This window comes from Schistocerca cancellata, chromosome 2 (genome assembly GCF_023864275.1).
Source record: "Schistocerca cancellata isolate TAMUIC-IGC-003103 chromosome 2, iqSchCanc2.1, whole genome shotgun sequence".
In the NCBI taxonomy this organism is placed as follows: Eukaryota; Metazoa; Arthropoda; class Insecta; order Orthoptera; family Acrididae; genus Schistocerca; species Schistocerca cancellata.
In genome coordinates, this window is record NC_064627.1 from 850,840,327 (window position 1) to 850,856,885 (window position 16,559).

General features: G+C 49.4%; 1 protein-coding gene across 2 annotated transcripts in view; it reads left to right on the forward strand.

The window, feature by feature from the left end:
* Positions 1-16,559, forward strand: part of LOC126162778 (26S proteasome non-ATPase regulatory subunit 14) — a 37,483-nt gene that overhangs the window by 2,577 nt on the left and 18,347 nt on the right. For both annotated transcript variants that reach the window (XM_049919488.1, XM_049919487.1), the window contains exons 4-5: positions 6,455-6,567; positions 12,808-13,008. In XM_049919488.1, coding sequence (XP_049775445.1) covers positions 6,455-6,567; positions 12,808-13,008 — 314 coding nt within the window. The remainder of the gene's footprint in view (positions 1-6,454; positions 6,568-12,807; positions 13,009-16,559) is intronic.

A 16,559-nucleotide genomic window follows, 5' to 3' on the forward strand; every position in this document is an offset into this window, starting at 1 on the left:
AAACAGCACTGAAATCTCTATCCACCACTGAAACAAGTTCGAAGGTCATTGCAGAATGCCCCAAAGCCCTTGTGGGATGAGGGGAAAGCAACGGGATAAATTTTCTGTAGGTCTCTGGTCACCTAGGAATCACTGGCAGTGAACAAGCTAAATGGGCTGGACCCAGGACCTGTGTGATGACTTTATTTATTGGACAGGAACCTGTCCTAACATCACTAATGCAGTGGATAAATTGAAACTGAAGGTGATACAAAAACCTAAAAATAAATCCCCTTACCAGCCACCAGAACAATTATTTATTTCCCTTCTCTGAACTCCCTCAAGATAAAATGAAGAAGCAAGTAAGACAGACTAAAGGGCTCATATAATCTGATCAGTTACAAACACCAGATGCCAAAATAAGTCCCAATGGCTAAGCCTTTGAAACATTGTGATTCCGTGAAAATATTGTTTTGAAGAATAAGGTACAGCCTGTCAGCTTTGACTAAGTGTCATTGACACCACATCTATTTGTCAATATTGCGAATAAAGTATCGTGACTATGACATTATGCAATCTTACAAATTTTAAATGTCAAAGTCCAAGGACAATGTTGAGGTTTTTGACAGGAATGCCTTCAAACACATTAAAATTATTAGATCACTGTTGGGAAAATAGTTTTCATGTGGAGCATAAATGTAACTACGAAATTCATAAGAACTGAAAAAAAGAATTGATTTTGGAGTAACTCAGGAATGTGGGTGGATGAACTCCTTATACATTTCTTCCCTTTCTTTATTTTATTTTATCCACTAGAAGTGGTTAGTGAAAGCTTTTCTTCCTTCTGAAGTAAGTAATATGAAATTTAAGGTTTTACCAGATTATATGATATTTATCCTGCCGCATTCCTCCAAGTTATTCAAATACTAACAATTTAAGGAAAAGATACTACTACTTCTGCTTCTACTTACAGTAAAGATGACATGTTAAGTTCCAGGCACTTTAATTAATTAATTAATTAATTAATTAATTGTAGATGTCTGCATCTTAATGTGTCATCTCTATGGTAAACAGCACTCTATCTAACTTTTCCATGTATTGTTGACATTCCAACCAGCAGTTTCCATTATTCAAGTATTGTATATGCTGGTAAAAGCTTAAAGAGAAATTATCATTAAACATTTGTTGGCTTTGCCAAATCATTATCAAACTGTCACTTTCCAGCCTAACCTAAACCTGTCTGTCATTACAACCTTCATCTACAGCACGAGTGTATTTTAGCAAATACATGTTAACTTTGCTGTATTGAATTTTACACCTTTATTATGACTGGTTACGGTTGTCAACCATCATCCAGGGAAAAGCAAAAAACAATGTCTCTTATATTTCATATTGTGCTACAGACCAATGCCATACAAGAGGGCATATTATGATACAAATCAACAGCTATCAGTGAAATCTTGTTTTTCATCGATCCTCTGAAAATGTTTTTATTATAAGGTATGTCCGTGAATATCAAATTTATTTTATGAATATAAAAATCTGTATTATTTTTTCTAAATGAAAACTTATTTTATTTCCTCATGATTGTCCTATATTAATTGCCATGGCTTCCAGCCTACAAGGATGTGAGTCACGCATTTCTGTTGTTCTACCTCGGTCCATCCAGAACCAAATTTCTACTAGGATACCCAGCTCTCAGCCATTGTTACACAGTCCCAGTGTTTGGCACCATTTTTATAAAAATGTGACACGCTGCCTCATATTTGTCAACTAGAGACTGTCTGCATGTGAAAGCTTAAGACTCTCAACTTTCTTGTTCACACTTCAGGGGGTGCAGATCACATTACTCTCCTCCATATTTATAAGGCCTTGGTCTTGTCCTAATTGAATTGTGGTTGCCAGAGTTACCACTCAAAGGCACATTCAGCTTTGATATTGTTGGACCCAGTCCATTGCTGTGGACTAAGGCTGGCCAGTGGTGCCTTCCGGACTGGTCGTATAGGCAGTCTTTTGACTGAAGCAAGGATCTTCCCTCTTCAGTTTTGACGGCACCAAGTCGTGCTCACTTATGCAGTCATCATCTGACAATTAACTAAATCACAACTTGTCAAATTCTATTCGCACACTTGGGGCATCAAACACCTGACATACACCCACGGATGGGACTACCAACTGGAATTTAAGAGACCTTCTTCCAAGACCTCCACCTAACCTCCTTAGAATGTGCTTCCAATCTTATTTTGCCCCCTCTCCCCACCCCTCGCCCTCTCCTGCTGGTTAGTACCGAGACCATGAATTAGCGCTTCAAGGTCGTAAAGTTTGTCACCCCTCATGGTCTTCTGACATCTCTTCCTTTCAGTTCTTCTGGAGTATTGGGCTCCTACCATCATTTACACTGATAGCAGTAAAACTATGGATAGGACAGGATACATTCTTGCATTTCCTGCCATTCAGGAACATCATTTGTTGATAAGAACATGTAGTGATTTTGTGTTGCATGTGACATTCACTATGTGCTATGTGTTATTAAACATACCTCCCTCAGCTGCATTCTAATTTGTAGTGACTCAGTGAGCAGACTCCAGGTTATTGATCGATGTTACTCTTGTTGCTCTGTGAAATCTCTTGCTGTTCACGACATCTTTGACCTTAGTCCCACGGCCTCTCAGTTGTCTTTCTCTGCATCCCAGGGAATGAAATGGCTGACCATTGGGCTGGAGAATTTATTATTAGCCCGACATTCATTTTGACAATTCCAGGCGCAGGTTTGCTTATGCAAATATCTCTCATCACAACTTCATCTGGTGGTGTACTGGCTCCTCTTTTTTCCGTTACCGAGGAGATTATTGCTGCATGACGCTCCTCCTGTTCCTCCTGAAAGGGGTTCCCCATTGTATGTCACCTCTGTATTGGTCATCCAGATTAACCTATTGTTTAAGTAATGAACCGCCCCCATGTTGTGGTTGTGAAGCCTAATGGGCAGTAGCTGACATCCCGTTGGAATGCCCTTAACTTCTAGCTCTCCATACCGAGCACGGTCATCCAGACTCTTTGCTTTTAATATTTCAGACAACTCATTGACAGTTGAACTGGTTCTCCATTAAAGTGGTTTTTATTATCATATATAACATTTTAAACATTAAGGATAGGATGGGGTGGTTGGGATGTCTCTCGCAACATGCTGTATCTGGGGAGGGGAGGGGGGGAGGGAAGGGACCGCAACTGCTCCTCCTTTACTAGCTGCATGGGTCTGGTTAGCCCCTCTTTTCTGCCACACCCTATTACCTGTTTTAGGGGTAGCACTCCGATGAGAAGAGTCAGGCTTCGGCAGCCAGAGACTGTATGGTGAGTAGCAGTCTATCCTTTTGTAGTATTATCATTATTCCATCTTGGATTTTCGATTGTTTAGTGTAAGGAAAAGATAGATTGCTACTTACGGTAAAGATGACACATTAAGATGCATACAGGCACATTTAATTTTTTATTATTGGCAGCCCAACAGACACACATTGTGTTTTTAGGTTTCTCACTTTTACCATTACAGATCTTCTGCTAGAAGGCATTCTACATGTAACTGTATGTGCCCCTGGTGGGGGCTCAGATGCTGGTTGGGTTACTCACGGCTTAGATGAGCCATCTGGGAGATTTGCTCTCGCCTACATACATGTATTTTTCCTTAAATTATTTCCCAACCCTGGCATCAGTTTTGCTTTTAATGCCTCTGTTCTACCACTCCTACAGTCTTTCAGTATCAAATTTCTGACTAATGTCAATAATGCCATATGAAATACCTCTTGACTGAGGTGCAAATGACATATTTAGTCCCTTAGACCCCAACCGACCAACTTATTAACCTCTGTAAGCTGTCCATATATTTTGGTGTAAGTTGACTGCATAGAACTATTCCATGCAAAACCTGGACAGTAAATGCCCTCGCACAAGCTGTGCGAGCAATAATGTTGGACTATTGTTGAAAGAAGTGGCAGGATGCTGCCTCCTGACAGGAAAGGTGCACTCCAGCTTTGAATGTTCCACAGAACCAGTGATACATTGTTTATCTCATGCCACCAGACTGCAGTGATGAATAATCTAATGCCACCAGTAAGTATTGAAATGAATTGACTCACATTTTAAAGGTTAAGATTGAAGCCCAGAAAAAGAAAAACTGGCAGGGTCAAAAGCTATTCGAATTTCCAGTATTTGTTGACTGCATGTGCACTATCAAATTTTAAAAAGCCAGGGAAATCTCTGATATCAGTATCCAAAAAAACAATCAAAATTTGTTACTTTGTAATGGACTGACTCTGTAGTATGTAAAACTGTGGACTAGCAGAAAGTTTTTTTATAGAATGATGCTTACTGGATACTATATACAAAAAAGTTATTTGTACATCTCAAGAACAGCAGTTAATTTTGCCATCCAGTTAAAACTGTCTCCATTTTTAAAAACCAGTAATAGGTTATACTGTCTTTTCAGTTAAGAAACATCAACATCTGCCTTGTACCAGAATGTCTAAATTCTGCCTAAAATTAATCCTGTTTCCTGCGTACATGGGGTAAAATTTGAATAGAATCATTATTAATTTTTATTGTGAGCCAAAGTAAAGTAATCTTAAATTGATATTGCAATACATATTGTCTTATAGCATGCAATTATTTGGAAAAAATGTGTTATTTTCAAGAAACTACTATCATATGATAATGCTGTCAGTGTTCACAGAAATAATTGTCTGGACACTGAAACAGAAACTCTTGAGGTCAAATTGTGCCTTTAAATATTCTTTCATATTGTAGTGTATGTTTTGAAGGATAAAGTTTGCTTGCCTGTGGTGGCAGCAAGGGGCCAGACACCTTCCTGGCCATTGAGCAATACTAAGTGTTGTCACAGGTGCCTCTGAAGTATGGGCATGTCACTGTCTGGAGGAGAGGTGTTATAACTATTCAATACTTTTCTTAGCAAGACATCCAGAGTAAGATCAGATATCAGTGCCTTTTGGTTTTTAGTAGAAATGAAGATGCAGAACAGGGCTGTCTTTTATAATGAAATTTATTGTAATGGTTGTGAGAATCAGCTTAAGTAAGTAGCAAGCAGCAAACCTCCAGAGCTCCTTTGAAACCATGCCAAGATATCTAGAGATCTGACCAAAATTTTTCATAAATCTCTTGCTAAGGGATAGGTTTCTAGCAGTAATAAGGGTATAGGTCACTCTCCCTGTCTACAAAAAAAAGGAAGTGTATTAATCAAACAGAGTTGATGTCATCTATCTTAAATATGTAATTAAAACAGTATATTTTAATATATTGAGTTCAAAGTGGAAATCGACATGGTTTCCTAAAACATGGATCATAAACTCACACTTTTCACACACAGGTGTGAGGTAACAAGGTTCATTTGGTGTTACTGGAGTTCTGTAAAGTTTAAGATTCAGTAACACATTGATGACTGTAATGTACTTAGGTTCATATGATACTTGTAATTAGATTTGTGACTGGATTGAATATTTGTTAACAGGCACAAATGCTGTATGTGTACCAATAGTGTATCTGGTGTACATGGGACAAGTATACAGGAGACCACTATTTTAGATATTAATGACTAAATGTGTGTAATAACGAAGATAATAAATATTGATAACAAAATATAAATGGATAGATAAAAAATCTATTCACCAAGTGGCAGCAGGGGAACACACACAGAAGGATTTAACTATTTCAAGCTAGTGGCTGCTTTTTCTGGCAGAGGAGTTGAAGGGGAAGGAAGAGGGGAGGTGTGAAGGAGAAGGACTGGGGAGGTGTAGAGTAAAGGGTACAGTTCAGAAGTCATCCAGAACCCTAGGTCAGGGGAGACTTACTGGATGGGATGAGAAGGAAAGACTTTCCTTCTCATCCCATCCGGTAGGTGTTCCGTGACCCGGGGTTCTGGAGTGACTTTGCTGAAATGTACCCCTTTTCCTAAACCTCTCCAGTCCTTTTCCTTCACCCCTATATCTTCCATCCGCTTCAACTTGTCTGCCAGAAGAAGGAGCCACTGTCTCCAAAAGCATGTAATAGTTAAATCCTTTTGTGTGTGTGTGTGTGTGTGTGTGTGTGTGTGTGTGGATAGTATTAGTTGCAATCTCAATTTTCGCAGTTGCTGCAGTTAAATATGATCAAGTTTTATCTTTTGCAAATGGTAGTACTATCTAGTAAGACCCTATCAAAATATCAGTCTGCAGTAAAGGCTCATTATTAGCTCATAATCTAGATAAAGTGAAATAGGGTGCAAAAGTGCAGGCATTTGGCATATGTTTCAGAACTTGTTTAGTCGAGTTTCATGTCATTGAGTGCACATGGTCAGAATCGGTGCAGGCAGATGGCTGATAAAGAAGCCAAAATGAATTTGCAGAATCAAACAATGGAAAATCCGGATGGAATGCAACAATAGAATTTGCAGAATTGTTTGTAATACATAGAATAAAATTGTTTGCTACAGGTAAAGTTGTGATTGATGCATTTCGACTTATCAATCCTAATATGATGGTCCTGGGACAAGAACCTCGCCAGACAACATCAAATCTTGGTCATCTCCAGAAGCCTTCGGTACAGGTGAGACTGTTTTAGACTTAACACAGCTATGGTAAACAGTAGGTCTGGAACTAGTTAAAGTAAAGAAACTTCCACAAAAAATATGAAAATTATTCTGAAATAAATATACTTTATATATACTGAAGATCAAATGCTGCCAAAAGGATATAAAAAAAACTTTTTAGAATAATAATGGAATAATGTTCAGTACCTGGGGTGGTAATTTTAGTAACAGGAGGGAACAAATTTGAAAGTTGAGTCACATTAAGTCTGAAAAATTAAGGCCAGCAGTGATTGGAAATAACTTGTCTTGATGTACTGTAAAGGAAAATTAGGGGAGTGAGGTAATTCTCAACTGGATGATCTAAGATACAGCATGCCCAAACTGGTTTATTACAAAATTCGTTATGAAGTTGCCACCACCAAAGTGTACCCTCACAGTGCAGTAAAAGTTTAGTGTCTTTTTGACTGGTACACATTCAAATTTAAAAGATATAAGGATAGTCCATAGTGCAACCCCTTTAGTAAGGGAGCCTCACCTCAAGATCCCAGGTACTCATTAGATGGCAGGCTGATCAGCCATCCTGGAAGGGCTGGAAAGAGGAAGAATCACCACTTCTATCTGGAATTGAACCCAGGGGCTCTAGAGACCAGTGCTCTACCTGCTAGACCATCACGGTAAAAGATAAAAATGTCTATTTGTGTGTAAATAAGAGTGGTATCAATTTTCTTCCATGCTCGCCTTGTCTAAAAACTAGAAAGGGTATTACAGTGTAGATTATGCAAAAATAATTTTTAAGAAAAATTCTGGGCATTGTGCTGTTCAAAGCTAATTAGCATTGAAGATAGCCTATTGAACCATTGTGCACACAAATTCAATCGTCTCACCTGAGGTGGTGTTGCCAAATATTTCTAGTTTGCTTTCCTGTAAATGAACACGAGTGAGACAACAGTTTGACATGACATGGTAGTGAGGATAGACCCCGAGTCAAAGACTCAGCAGTCACAAGCTTTTCTGACTCATTCAGACTACCCTGTGTATAAAACTAGATTTTGTTATTTTTTAGTGTTTAAAATGAGAGTTACAGTGCTGCACCATTCCCCTCCCTGTTCTTCCCTCTCTGTCCCTCCCTCCCTCACCCCTCTGTCCGTCTCGGTGCAGAGGTTCCGCTTTTACTGCATAGGCCTTTTACAAGTATGTCTGTTTGGAACAGGGAACTGATGACCTTGATGTTTAGCCCCCATCAAACCCCAAAACCAACCAACCCCCTGTTCCTCTCTCCCTCCCTCACCTCCCCCCGTCCCCCTCTCCCTTCACCCAGCCACCCCGTCCCCCTCTCCCTTCACCCAGCCACCCCGTCCCCCTCTCCCTTCACCCAGCCGCCCCGTCCCCCTCTCCCTTCACCCAGCCGCCCCGTCCCCCTCTCCCTGCACCCAGCCGCGCCGCCCCCCTCTCCCTTCACCCAGCCACCCCGTCCCCCTCTCCCTTCACCCAGCCGCCCCGTCCCCCTCTCCCTTCACCCAGCCGCCCCGTCCCCCTCTCCCTTCACCCAGCCGCCCCGTCCCCCTCTCCCTTCACCCAGCCGCCCCGTCCCCCTCTCCCTTCACCCAGCCGCCCCGTCCCCCTCTCCCTTCACCCAGCCGCCCCGTCCCCCTCTCCCTTCACCCAGCCGCCCCGTCCCCCTCTCCCTTCACCCAGCCGCCCCGTCCCCCTCTCCCTTCACCCAGCCGCCCCGTCCCCCTCTCCCTTCACCCAGCCGCCCCGTCCCCCTCTCCCTTCACCCAGCCGCCCCGTCCCCCTCTCCCTTCACCCAGCCGCCCCGTCCCCCTCTCCCTTCACCCAGCCGCCCCGTCCCCCTCTCCCTTCACCCAGCCGCCCCGTCCCCCTCTCCCTTCACCCAGCCGCCCCGTCCCCCTCTCCCTTCACCCAGCCGCCCCGTCCCCCTCTCCCTTCACCCAGCCGCCCCGTCCCCCTCTCCCTTCACCCAGCCGCCCCGTCCCCCTCTCCCTTCACCCAGCCGCCCCGTCCCCCTCTCCCTTCACCCAGCCGCCCCGTCCCCCTCTCCCTTCACCCAGCCGCCCCGTCCCCCTCTCCCTTCACCCAGCCGCCCCGTCCCCCTCTCCCTTCACCCAGCCGCCCCGTCCCCCTCTCCCTTCACCCAGCCGCCCCGTCCCCCTCTCCCTTCACCCAGCCGCCCCGTCCCCCTCTCCCTTCACCCAGCCGCCCCGTCCCCCTCTCCCTTCACCCAGCCGCCCCGTCCCCCTCTCCCTTCACCCAGCCGCCCCGTCCCCCTCTCCCTTCACCCAGCCGCCCCGTCCCCCTCTCCCTTCACCCAGCCGCCCCGTCCCCCTCTCCCTTCACCCAGCCGCCCCGTCCCCCTCTCCCTTCACCCAGCCGCCCCGTCCCCCTCTCCCTTCACCCAGCCGCCCCGTCCCCCTCTCCCTTCACCCAGCCGCCCCGTCCCCCTCTCCCTTCACCCAGCCGCCCCGTCCCCCTCTCCCTTCACCCAGCCGCCCCGTCCCCCTCTCCCTTCACCCAGCCGCCCCGTCCCCCTCTCCCTTCACCCAGCCGCCCCGTCCCCCTCTCCCTTCACCCAGCCGCCCCGTCCCCCTCTCCCTTCACCCAGCCGCCCCGTCCCCCTCTCCCTTCACCCAGCCGCCCCGTCCCCCTCTCCCTTCACCCAGCCGCCCCGTCCCCCTCTCCCTTCACCCAGCCGCCCCGTCCCCCTCTCCCTTCACCCAGCCACCCCGTCCCCCTCTCCCTTCACCCAGCCACCCCGTCCCCCTCTCCCTTCACCCAGCCACCCCGTCCCCCTCTCCCTTCACCCAGCCACCCCGTCCCCCTCTCCCTTCACCCAGCCACCCCGTCCCCCTCTCCCTTCACCCAGCCACCCCGTCCCCCTCTCCCTTCACCCAGCCACCCCGTCCCCCTCTCCCTTCACCCAGCCACCCCGTCCCCCTCTCCCTTCACCCAGCCACCCCGTCCCCCTCTCCCTTCACCCAGCCACCCCGTCCCCCTCTCCCTTCACCCAGCCACCCCGTCCCCCTCTCCCTTCACCCAGCCACCCCGTCCCCCTCTCCCTTCACCCAGCCACCCCGTCCCCCTCTCCCTTCACCCAGCCACCCCGTCCCCCTCTCCCTTCACCCAGCCACCCCGTCCCCCTCTCCTTCACCCAGCCACCCCGTCCCCCTCTCCCTTCACCCAGCCACCCCGTCCCCCTCTCCCTTCACCCAGCCACCCCGTCCCCCTCTCCCTTCACCCAGCCACCCCGTCCCCCTCTCCCTTCACCCAGCCACCACGTCCCACTCTCCCTTCACCCAGCCACCACGTCCCCCTCTCCCTTCACCCAGCCACCCCGTCCCCCTCTCCCTTCACCCAGCCACCCCGTCCCCCTCTCCCTTCACCCAGCCACCCCGTCCCCCTCTCCCTTCACCCAGCCACCCCGTCCCCCTCTCCCTTCACCCAGCCACCCCGTCCCCCTCTCCCGTCACCCAGCCACCCCGTCCCCCTCTCCCGTCACCCAGCCACCCCGTCCCCCTCTCCCGTCACCCAGCCACCCCGTCCCCCTCTCCCGTCACCCAGCCACCCCGTCCCCCTCTCCCGTCACCCAGCCACCCCGTCCCCCTCTCCCGTCACCCAGCCACCCCGTCCCCCTCTCCCGTCACCCAGCCACCCCGTCCCCCTCTCCCGTCACCCAGCCACCCCGTCCCCCCTCTCCCGTCACCCAGCCACCCCGTCCCCCCCTCCCGTCACCCAGCCACCCCGTCCCCCCCTCCCGTCACCCAGCCACCCCGTCCCCCCCTCCCGTCACCCAGCCACCCCGTCCCCCCCTCCCGTCACCCAGCCACCCCGTCCCCCCCTCCCGTCACCCAGCCACCCCGTCCCCCCCTCCCGTCACCCAGCCACCCCGTCCCCCTCTCCCGTCACCCAGCCACCCCGTCCCCCTCTCCCGTCACCCAGCCACCCCGTCCCCCTCTCCCGTCACCCAGCCACCCCGTCCCCCTCTCCCGTCACCCAGCCACCCCGTCCCCCTCTCCCGTCACCCAGCCACCCCGTCCCCCTCTCCCGTCACCCAGCCACCCCGTCCCCCTCTCCCGTCACCCAGCCACCCCGTCCCCCTCTCCCGTCACCCAGCCACCCCGTCCCCCTCTCCCGTCACCCAGCCACCCCGTCCCCCTCTCCCGTCACCCAGCCACCCCGTCCCCCTCTCCCGTCACCCAGCCACCCCGTCCCCCTCTCCCGTCACCCAGCCACCCCGTCCCCCTCTCCCGTCACCCAGCCACCCCGTCCCCCTCTCCCGTCACCCAGCCACCCCGTCCCCCTCTCCCGTCACCCAGCCACCCCGTCCCCCTCTCCCGTCACCCAGCCACCCCGTCCCCCTCTCCCGTCACCCAGCCACCCCGTCCCCCTCTCCCGTCACCCAGCCACCCCGTCCCCCTCTCCCGTCACCCAGCCACCCCGTCCCCCTCTCCCGTCACCCAGCCACCCCGTCCCCCTCTCCCGTCACCCAGCCACCCCGTCCCCCTCTCCCGTCACCCAGCCACCCCGTCCCCCTCTCCCGTCACCCAGCCACCCCGTCCCCCTCTCCCGTCACCCAGCCACCCCGTCCCCCTCTCCCGTCACCCAGCCACCCCGTCCCCCTCTCCCGTCACCCAGCCACCCCGTCCCCCTCTCCCGTCACCCAGCCACCCCGTCCCCCTCTCCCGTCACCCAGCCACCCCGTCCCCCTCTCCCGTCACCCAGCCACCCCGTCCCCCTCTCCCGTCACCCAGCCACCCCGTCCCCCTCTCCCGTCACCCAGCCACCCCGTCCCCCTCTCCCGTCACCCAGCCACCCCGTCCCCCTCTCCCGTCACCCAGCCACCCCGTCCCCCTCTCCCTTCACCCACCCCCCCCGTACCCCTCTCCCTTCACCCACCCCCCCCCGTCCCCCTCTCCCTTCACCCACCCCCCCCGTCCCCCTCTCCCTTCACCCCCCCCCCCGTCCCCCTCTCCCTTCACCACCACCCCCCGTCCCCCTCTCCCTTCACCCACACACCCCCCGGGCCCCCTCTCCCTTCACCCACACACCCCCCGTCCCCCTCCCCCTTCACCCACACACCCCCCGTCCCCCTCCCCCTTCACCCACACACCCCCCGTCCCCCTCCCCCTTCACCCACACACCCCCCGTCCCCCTCCCCCTTCACCCACACACCCCCCGTCCCCCTCCCCCTTCACCCACACCCCCCGTCCCCCTCCCCCTTCACCCACACCCCCCGTCCCCCTCCCCCTTCACACACACCCCCCGTCCCCCTCCCCCTTCACACACACCCCCCGTCCCCCTCCCCCTTCACCCCCCCCCCCCCCCCCCCACACCCCCCGTCCCCCTCTCCCTTCACCCACACACCCCGTCCCCCTCTCCCTTCACCCACACACCCCGTCCCCCTCTCCCTTCACCCACACACCCCGTCCCCCTCTCCCTTCACCCACACACCCCCGTCCCCCTTCACCCACACACCCCCGTCCCCCTTCCCCTTTACCCCCCCCTCCCCCTTTACCCACCCACCCCCCCCGTCCCCCTCCCCCTTTACCCACCCACCCCCCCCCGTCCCCCTCCACCTTTACCCACCCCCCCCGTCCCCCTCCCCCTTTTCCCACACCCCCCCCCCCGTCCCCCTCCCCCTTTTCCCACACCCCCCCCCCGTCCCCCTCCCCCTTTACCCACACCCCCCCGTCCCCCTCCCCCTTTACCCACACCCCCCCCCCCCCGTCCCCCTCCCCCTTTACCCACACCCCCCCCCCCCCCCGTCCCCCTCCCCCTTTACCCACACACCCCCGTCCCCCTCCCCCTTTACCCACACACCCCCGTCCCCCTCCCCCTTTACCCACACACCCCCGTCCCCCTCCCCCTTTACCCACACACCCCCGTCCCCCTCCCCCTTTACCCACACACCCCCGTCCCCCTCCCCCTTTACCCACACACCCCCGTCCCCCTCCCCCTTCACCCCCCGTCCCCCTCCCCCTTCACCCACACCCCCCCCGTCCCCCTCCCCATTCACCCACACACCCCCCGTCCCCCTCCATTCACCCTCACACCCCCCGTCCCCCTCTCCATTCACCCTCACCCCCCCATCCCCCTCTCCCTTCACCCTTCACCCTCACCCCCCCCCCCCGTCCCCCTCGCCCGCCCGCCTCCACCTTTCTGAGGTTTGGCACCTTGTAATCCAGCCAGAAGTTAAATGTTTTAGATATTGTGTTTATGTGTGTATTTGTCATTTGCAGGCTCTCATACATGGACTGAATAGGCACTATTACTCTATCAGCATTAATTATCGCAAGAATGAATTGGAGCAAAAGATGCTTTTGAACCTGCATAAAAAATCTTGGATGGATGGCCTTATGCTAGCTGACTACTCTGAGCACTGCAAGCTCAATGAATCAACAGTGCAGGATATGTTGGACTTGGCACGTAACTACAACAAGGTTAGTTGCATTTTGCACAGGTAGTATTGTAATAACTGCAGTGTTGATTTATAATGGAATTTAATTTTAGCGGCAGTTTGCACTATTATACATCAAATTTCTGAGTTCCCGGTAGATTGAAACTGTGTGCTGGACTGGGTTTCATAGCAGATAGGGAGTGCTTTAAAATCCTGGAGCTGGGTAGTCATATTTGTCATTTAGCAACACGGCCTATGCGAGCTCTTGCTTATGTTCAGGGCTGCGGCAGTACTGTGGATTAAATTTGTAATGGAGAGCAGTGGGCCACCATTAAGTTTTTTTTCTTAAAGGAGGCATGTAAAACACAACCATTACTTTAGAGTGAGCTCGTATGACAATCCCCTGGTCAGAAAACGACATGGAACTTTTCCAGTCACAACTTTCAGTGAACTACTGCTGGCTGTTCAGTACCACACAACAAACTACTGTTACAATAAATAAAATAAGTATTCCAACAGTAAAAATGAAAACAAACAAAATCACAGGATGCATCGGTCACACAGGATAGTAAACTACCTGAATCTAGGACACAATGCAAGTGGGAAGTGCTGTGGTGGTGGGGCAAAGGTTTGGCAACTTAGAGTGCTTGTTGCGGCTATAGATATCGTGAAATTGGTGGAATGCGGTCCGTGCCTCCTGCATGGGCTACCTCCTACTAGTTCAGTTGTAGGTGTCAATCCTAAAGTAATTTTGAACAGACTACAGCCCTGTCAAGTTAAATGCACCAACTTTAGCAGTTGATGAAGAGCTGGATGAGTTTTATGAGCCTCTTTCCAACTGCCTTGATAATGATGGTATTACGAAAAGGGTAGTTTGCTACTCACCATGTAATGAAAATATTGAGTTGCAGGCAGGCACAACAAGGAGACTGCTAAACACGTAAGCTTTCTGTCAGAAGGCCTTCTTCATGGGAAAGAACGCCCCCCCCCCCTACACACACACACACACACACACACACACACACACACACACACACACACACACACACACACACACACTGGATGCAGTGTTGTGAAAAAATACAGAATTATTTCACGTACCAATAAGATTCTTCTAAATGTCATACATAATTACATAGACCCTACTTTGATAAGATAATACCAACAGAGCAGTTTGGGTTCGTACATAATACAGGGACTCAGGAGTGGGTTCTCAATGTCAAGACAGTTAATTGACAAATGTAGTAGAGAATTTAGTATCCATTTAGTTCTTTGTATGTACAAAACTTGACACTGGCCTCAGAAGTGAACAGCACTGTAAGTATTAACTTCAGTGGTCTTGTTTTTAGTGAATGGACAGACGTTATTACTGAAAGTCAGTTGTGTACCTGACATTGATTGTATTCAGAAGAGAATGTAATGTTGCTAAAAGAAAAATACAGATGCTTTTAAGGATCAACAAACGCAAAACAAAAAAGTGATTCCTGGAAAGTAAATGCTGAAGTGCTCAACATTATAAATGTTGAAGTGAGGAACATAGTAGTTTCAGTACTTGCTTCCTTCAGGAAGGAAGTAAAGAGGACATAAGTTTGGAAATCAAAGAAATTTGAAACTACTACTTAAAATCATTGTAGCTGTATCTAGCAGCTAAGAACTGTAGCACGAAGCAGCTGACATTGTTGGCCATGTTCTGCTTTACAGTTTTTCCCTCAGTTGTAGTGAGCAGCTGTGAAAATCTGCTGACATTCATGAAAAGTTTTGGAAGAAACTAAGAAATTGTGTATTTTAAAATTATCTGGTGTTTGTGTACCTGCAAACCCCTGTTCTGCTCTGTCTCTCGCCCAAAGTTTGTTGAATTGCTGCGGAACTGGTGTAACAGGAAATATTCTAATAATGTACACCAGCCAACTTTTAATCAATGAGGCTTTTCCTACATTTATTGTCACTGCAAACTGTCTGATGACCAGTTCCAGTTATGGGTTATACTTGCAGACACCATCTTACTACCCATGAGTATGGCAGTGGCAGACTATTCACAGTGTGGCTTCAGTTTATGTAAGCAATCAGTTCACTAAAACTCTTGATAAATGTCACAAGTAAGCTAACTTTTATTTATTTATTATTTTACATATCTAGTTCTGTAGGACGAAATTGAGGAGCAAATCTCCATGGTCATTGAATGTGTCACTACATGAAATTACAACAGAAATGTAATAACAGATAAAATAAAATGTTTATGAATCCGGAAAAGATGTCAAGCTGTAAGTTTATGTAAACGCAGTCAACTATGTAACACAGGAATCAGTTCAATTTTTCAAGGAACTCCTGGATAGAATAACGAACAGTGACCCATAAGGTAACTCTTAAGGCTAGATTTGAAAGTGTGTGGATTACTGTCAAGGTTTTTTTTTTGGGGGGGGGGGGGGATGTGGCTGAATACCTAGGTTAATGAATGGGGGTCGACAAGAGGTTTGCAAAGTGGTACAACCCTCATTGCCCGAACTGTCTGATTCTGCGCCAAAAATTCCTTTTGAGACTGGAAAGTGCTACCCCAAAATGTAATACCATATGTCATAAGCGAATGAAAATATGCAAAGTATTCTACTTTTAGTGAACAAGATCCTGAACATGGGCTTTCCACAAAAGTTTACTGTTTTTTTTTTCCCCTGAGTACCTAGAAATTTGAGCTGTTCAGTCTCACTAATAATACTCCCATTCTGTATAATTAAGACGTTAGGTTTTGTTCAGTTGTGTGTTATAAACTGTAAAAACTGAGTCTTACTGTGAATTTGCGTTACTTAATTTCTACAAGCCATGAATCTGTCTTGAACTGCGCTATTTGAAACAGTGCCCGTGTTACACACATGCTTTACCACCAAACTACTGTCATCAGCAAACAGAAATATTTTAAAATCAACTGTAATACTAGAAGGTATATCATTAATATAAATAAGCAACAGGAGTGGCTCAGCACTGATCCCTGGGGCATGCCCCATGTGGATCCCGCAACATAGCCATTTTGATTACTGTAGAGAATGACCTTCTTCTGGCTATTCTTAAAGTAAGAGGTGCACAAATTGTGAGCTACTCCCCTTATTCCACAATGGTCCAACTTCTGCAGCAATATTTTACGATAACATAGTCAAATGCCTTAGTTAAATAAAAAGATGCCTAGTGTTCTAAACCATTTGTTTCATCCATCCAGTACTTCACAGAGAGAAGAAAATAATGCGTTTTCATTTGTTAAACTACTTCTAAACCCAAACTGTACATCGGACAGCAAATTATGTGAGATGAAGTGAAATAAAACAATATGATCAATTATCCTTACACACACAGCCTTTCCTGCAACTTCAGCAAATACTGACGGCATAGAAATAAATCTAAAATTCTCTCTATTATCCCTTTCTCTCTGTTCATAAACCGGCTTTTACTACTGAGTACTATAATCATTCAGGAAACTGACCGTTGCTAAAGGAAAAATTAAAAATGTCTAAGCACAAGGCTAACATATGCAAGACAGTACTTCTGTATTGTGTTAGATACACCATCACAGCCATGAGAATCCTTGGTCTTCAGTGATTTAATTGTTGA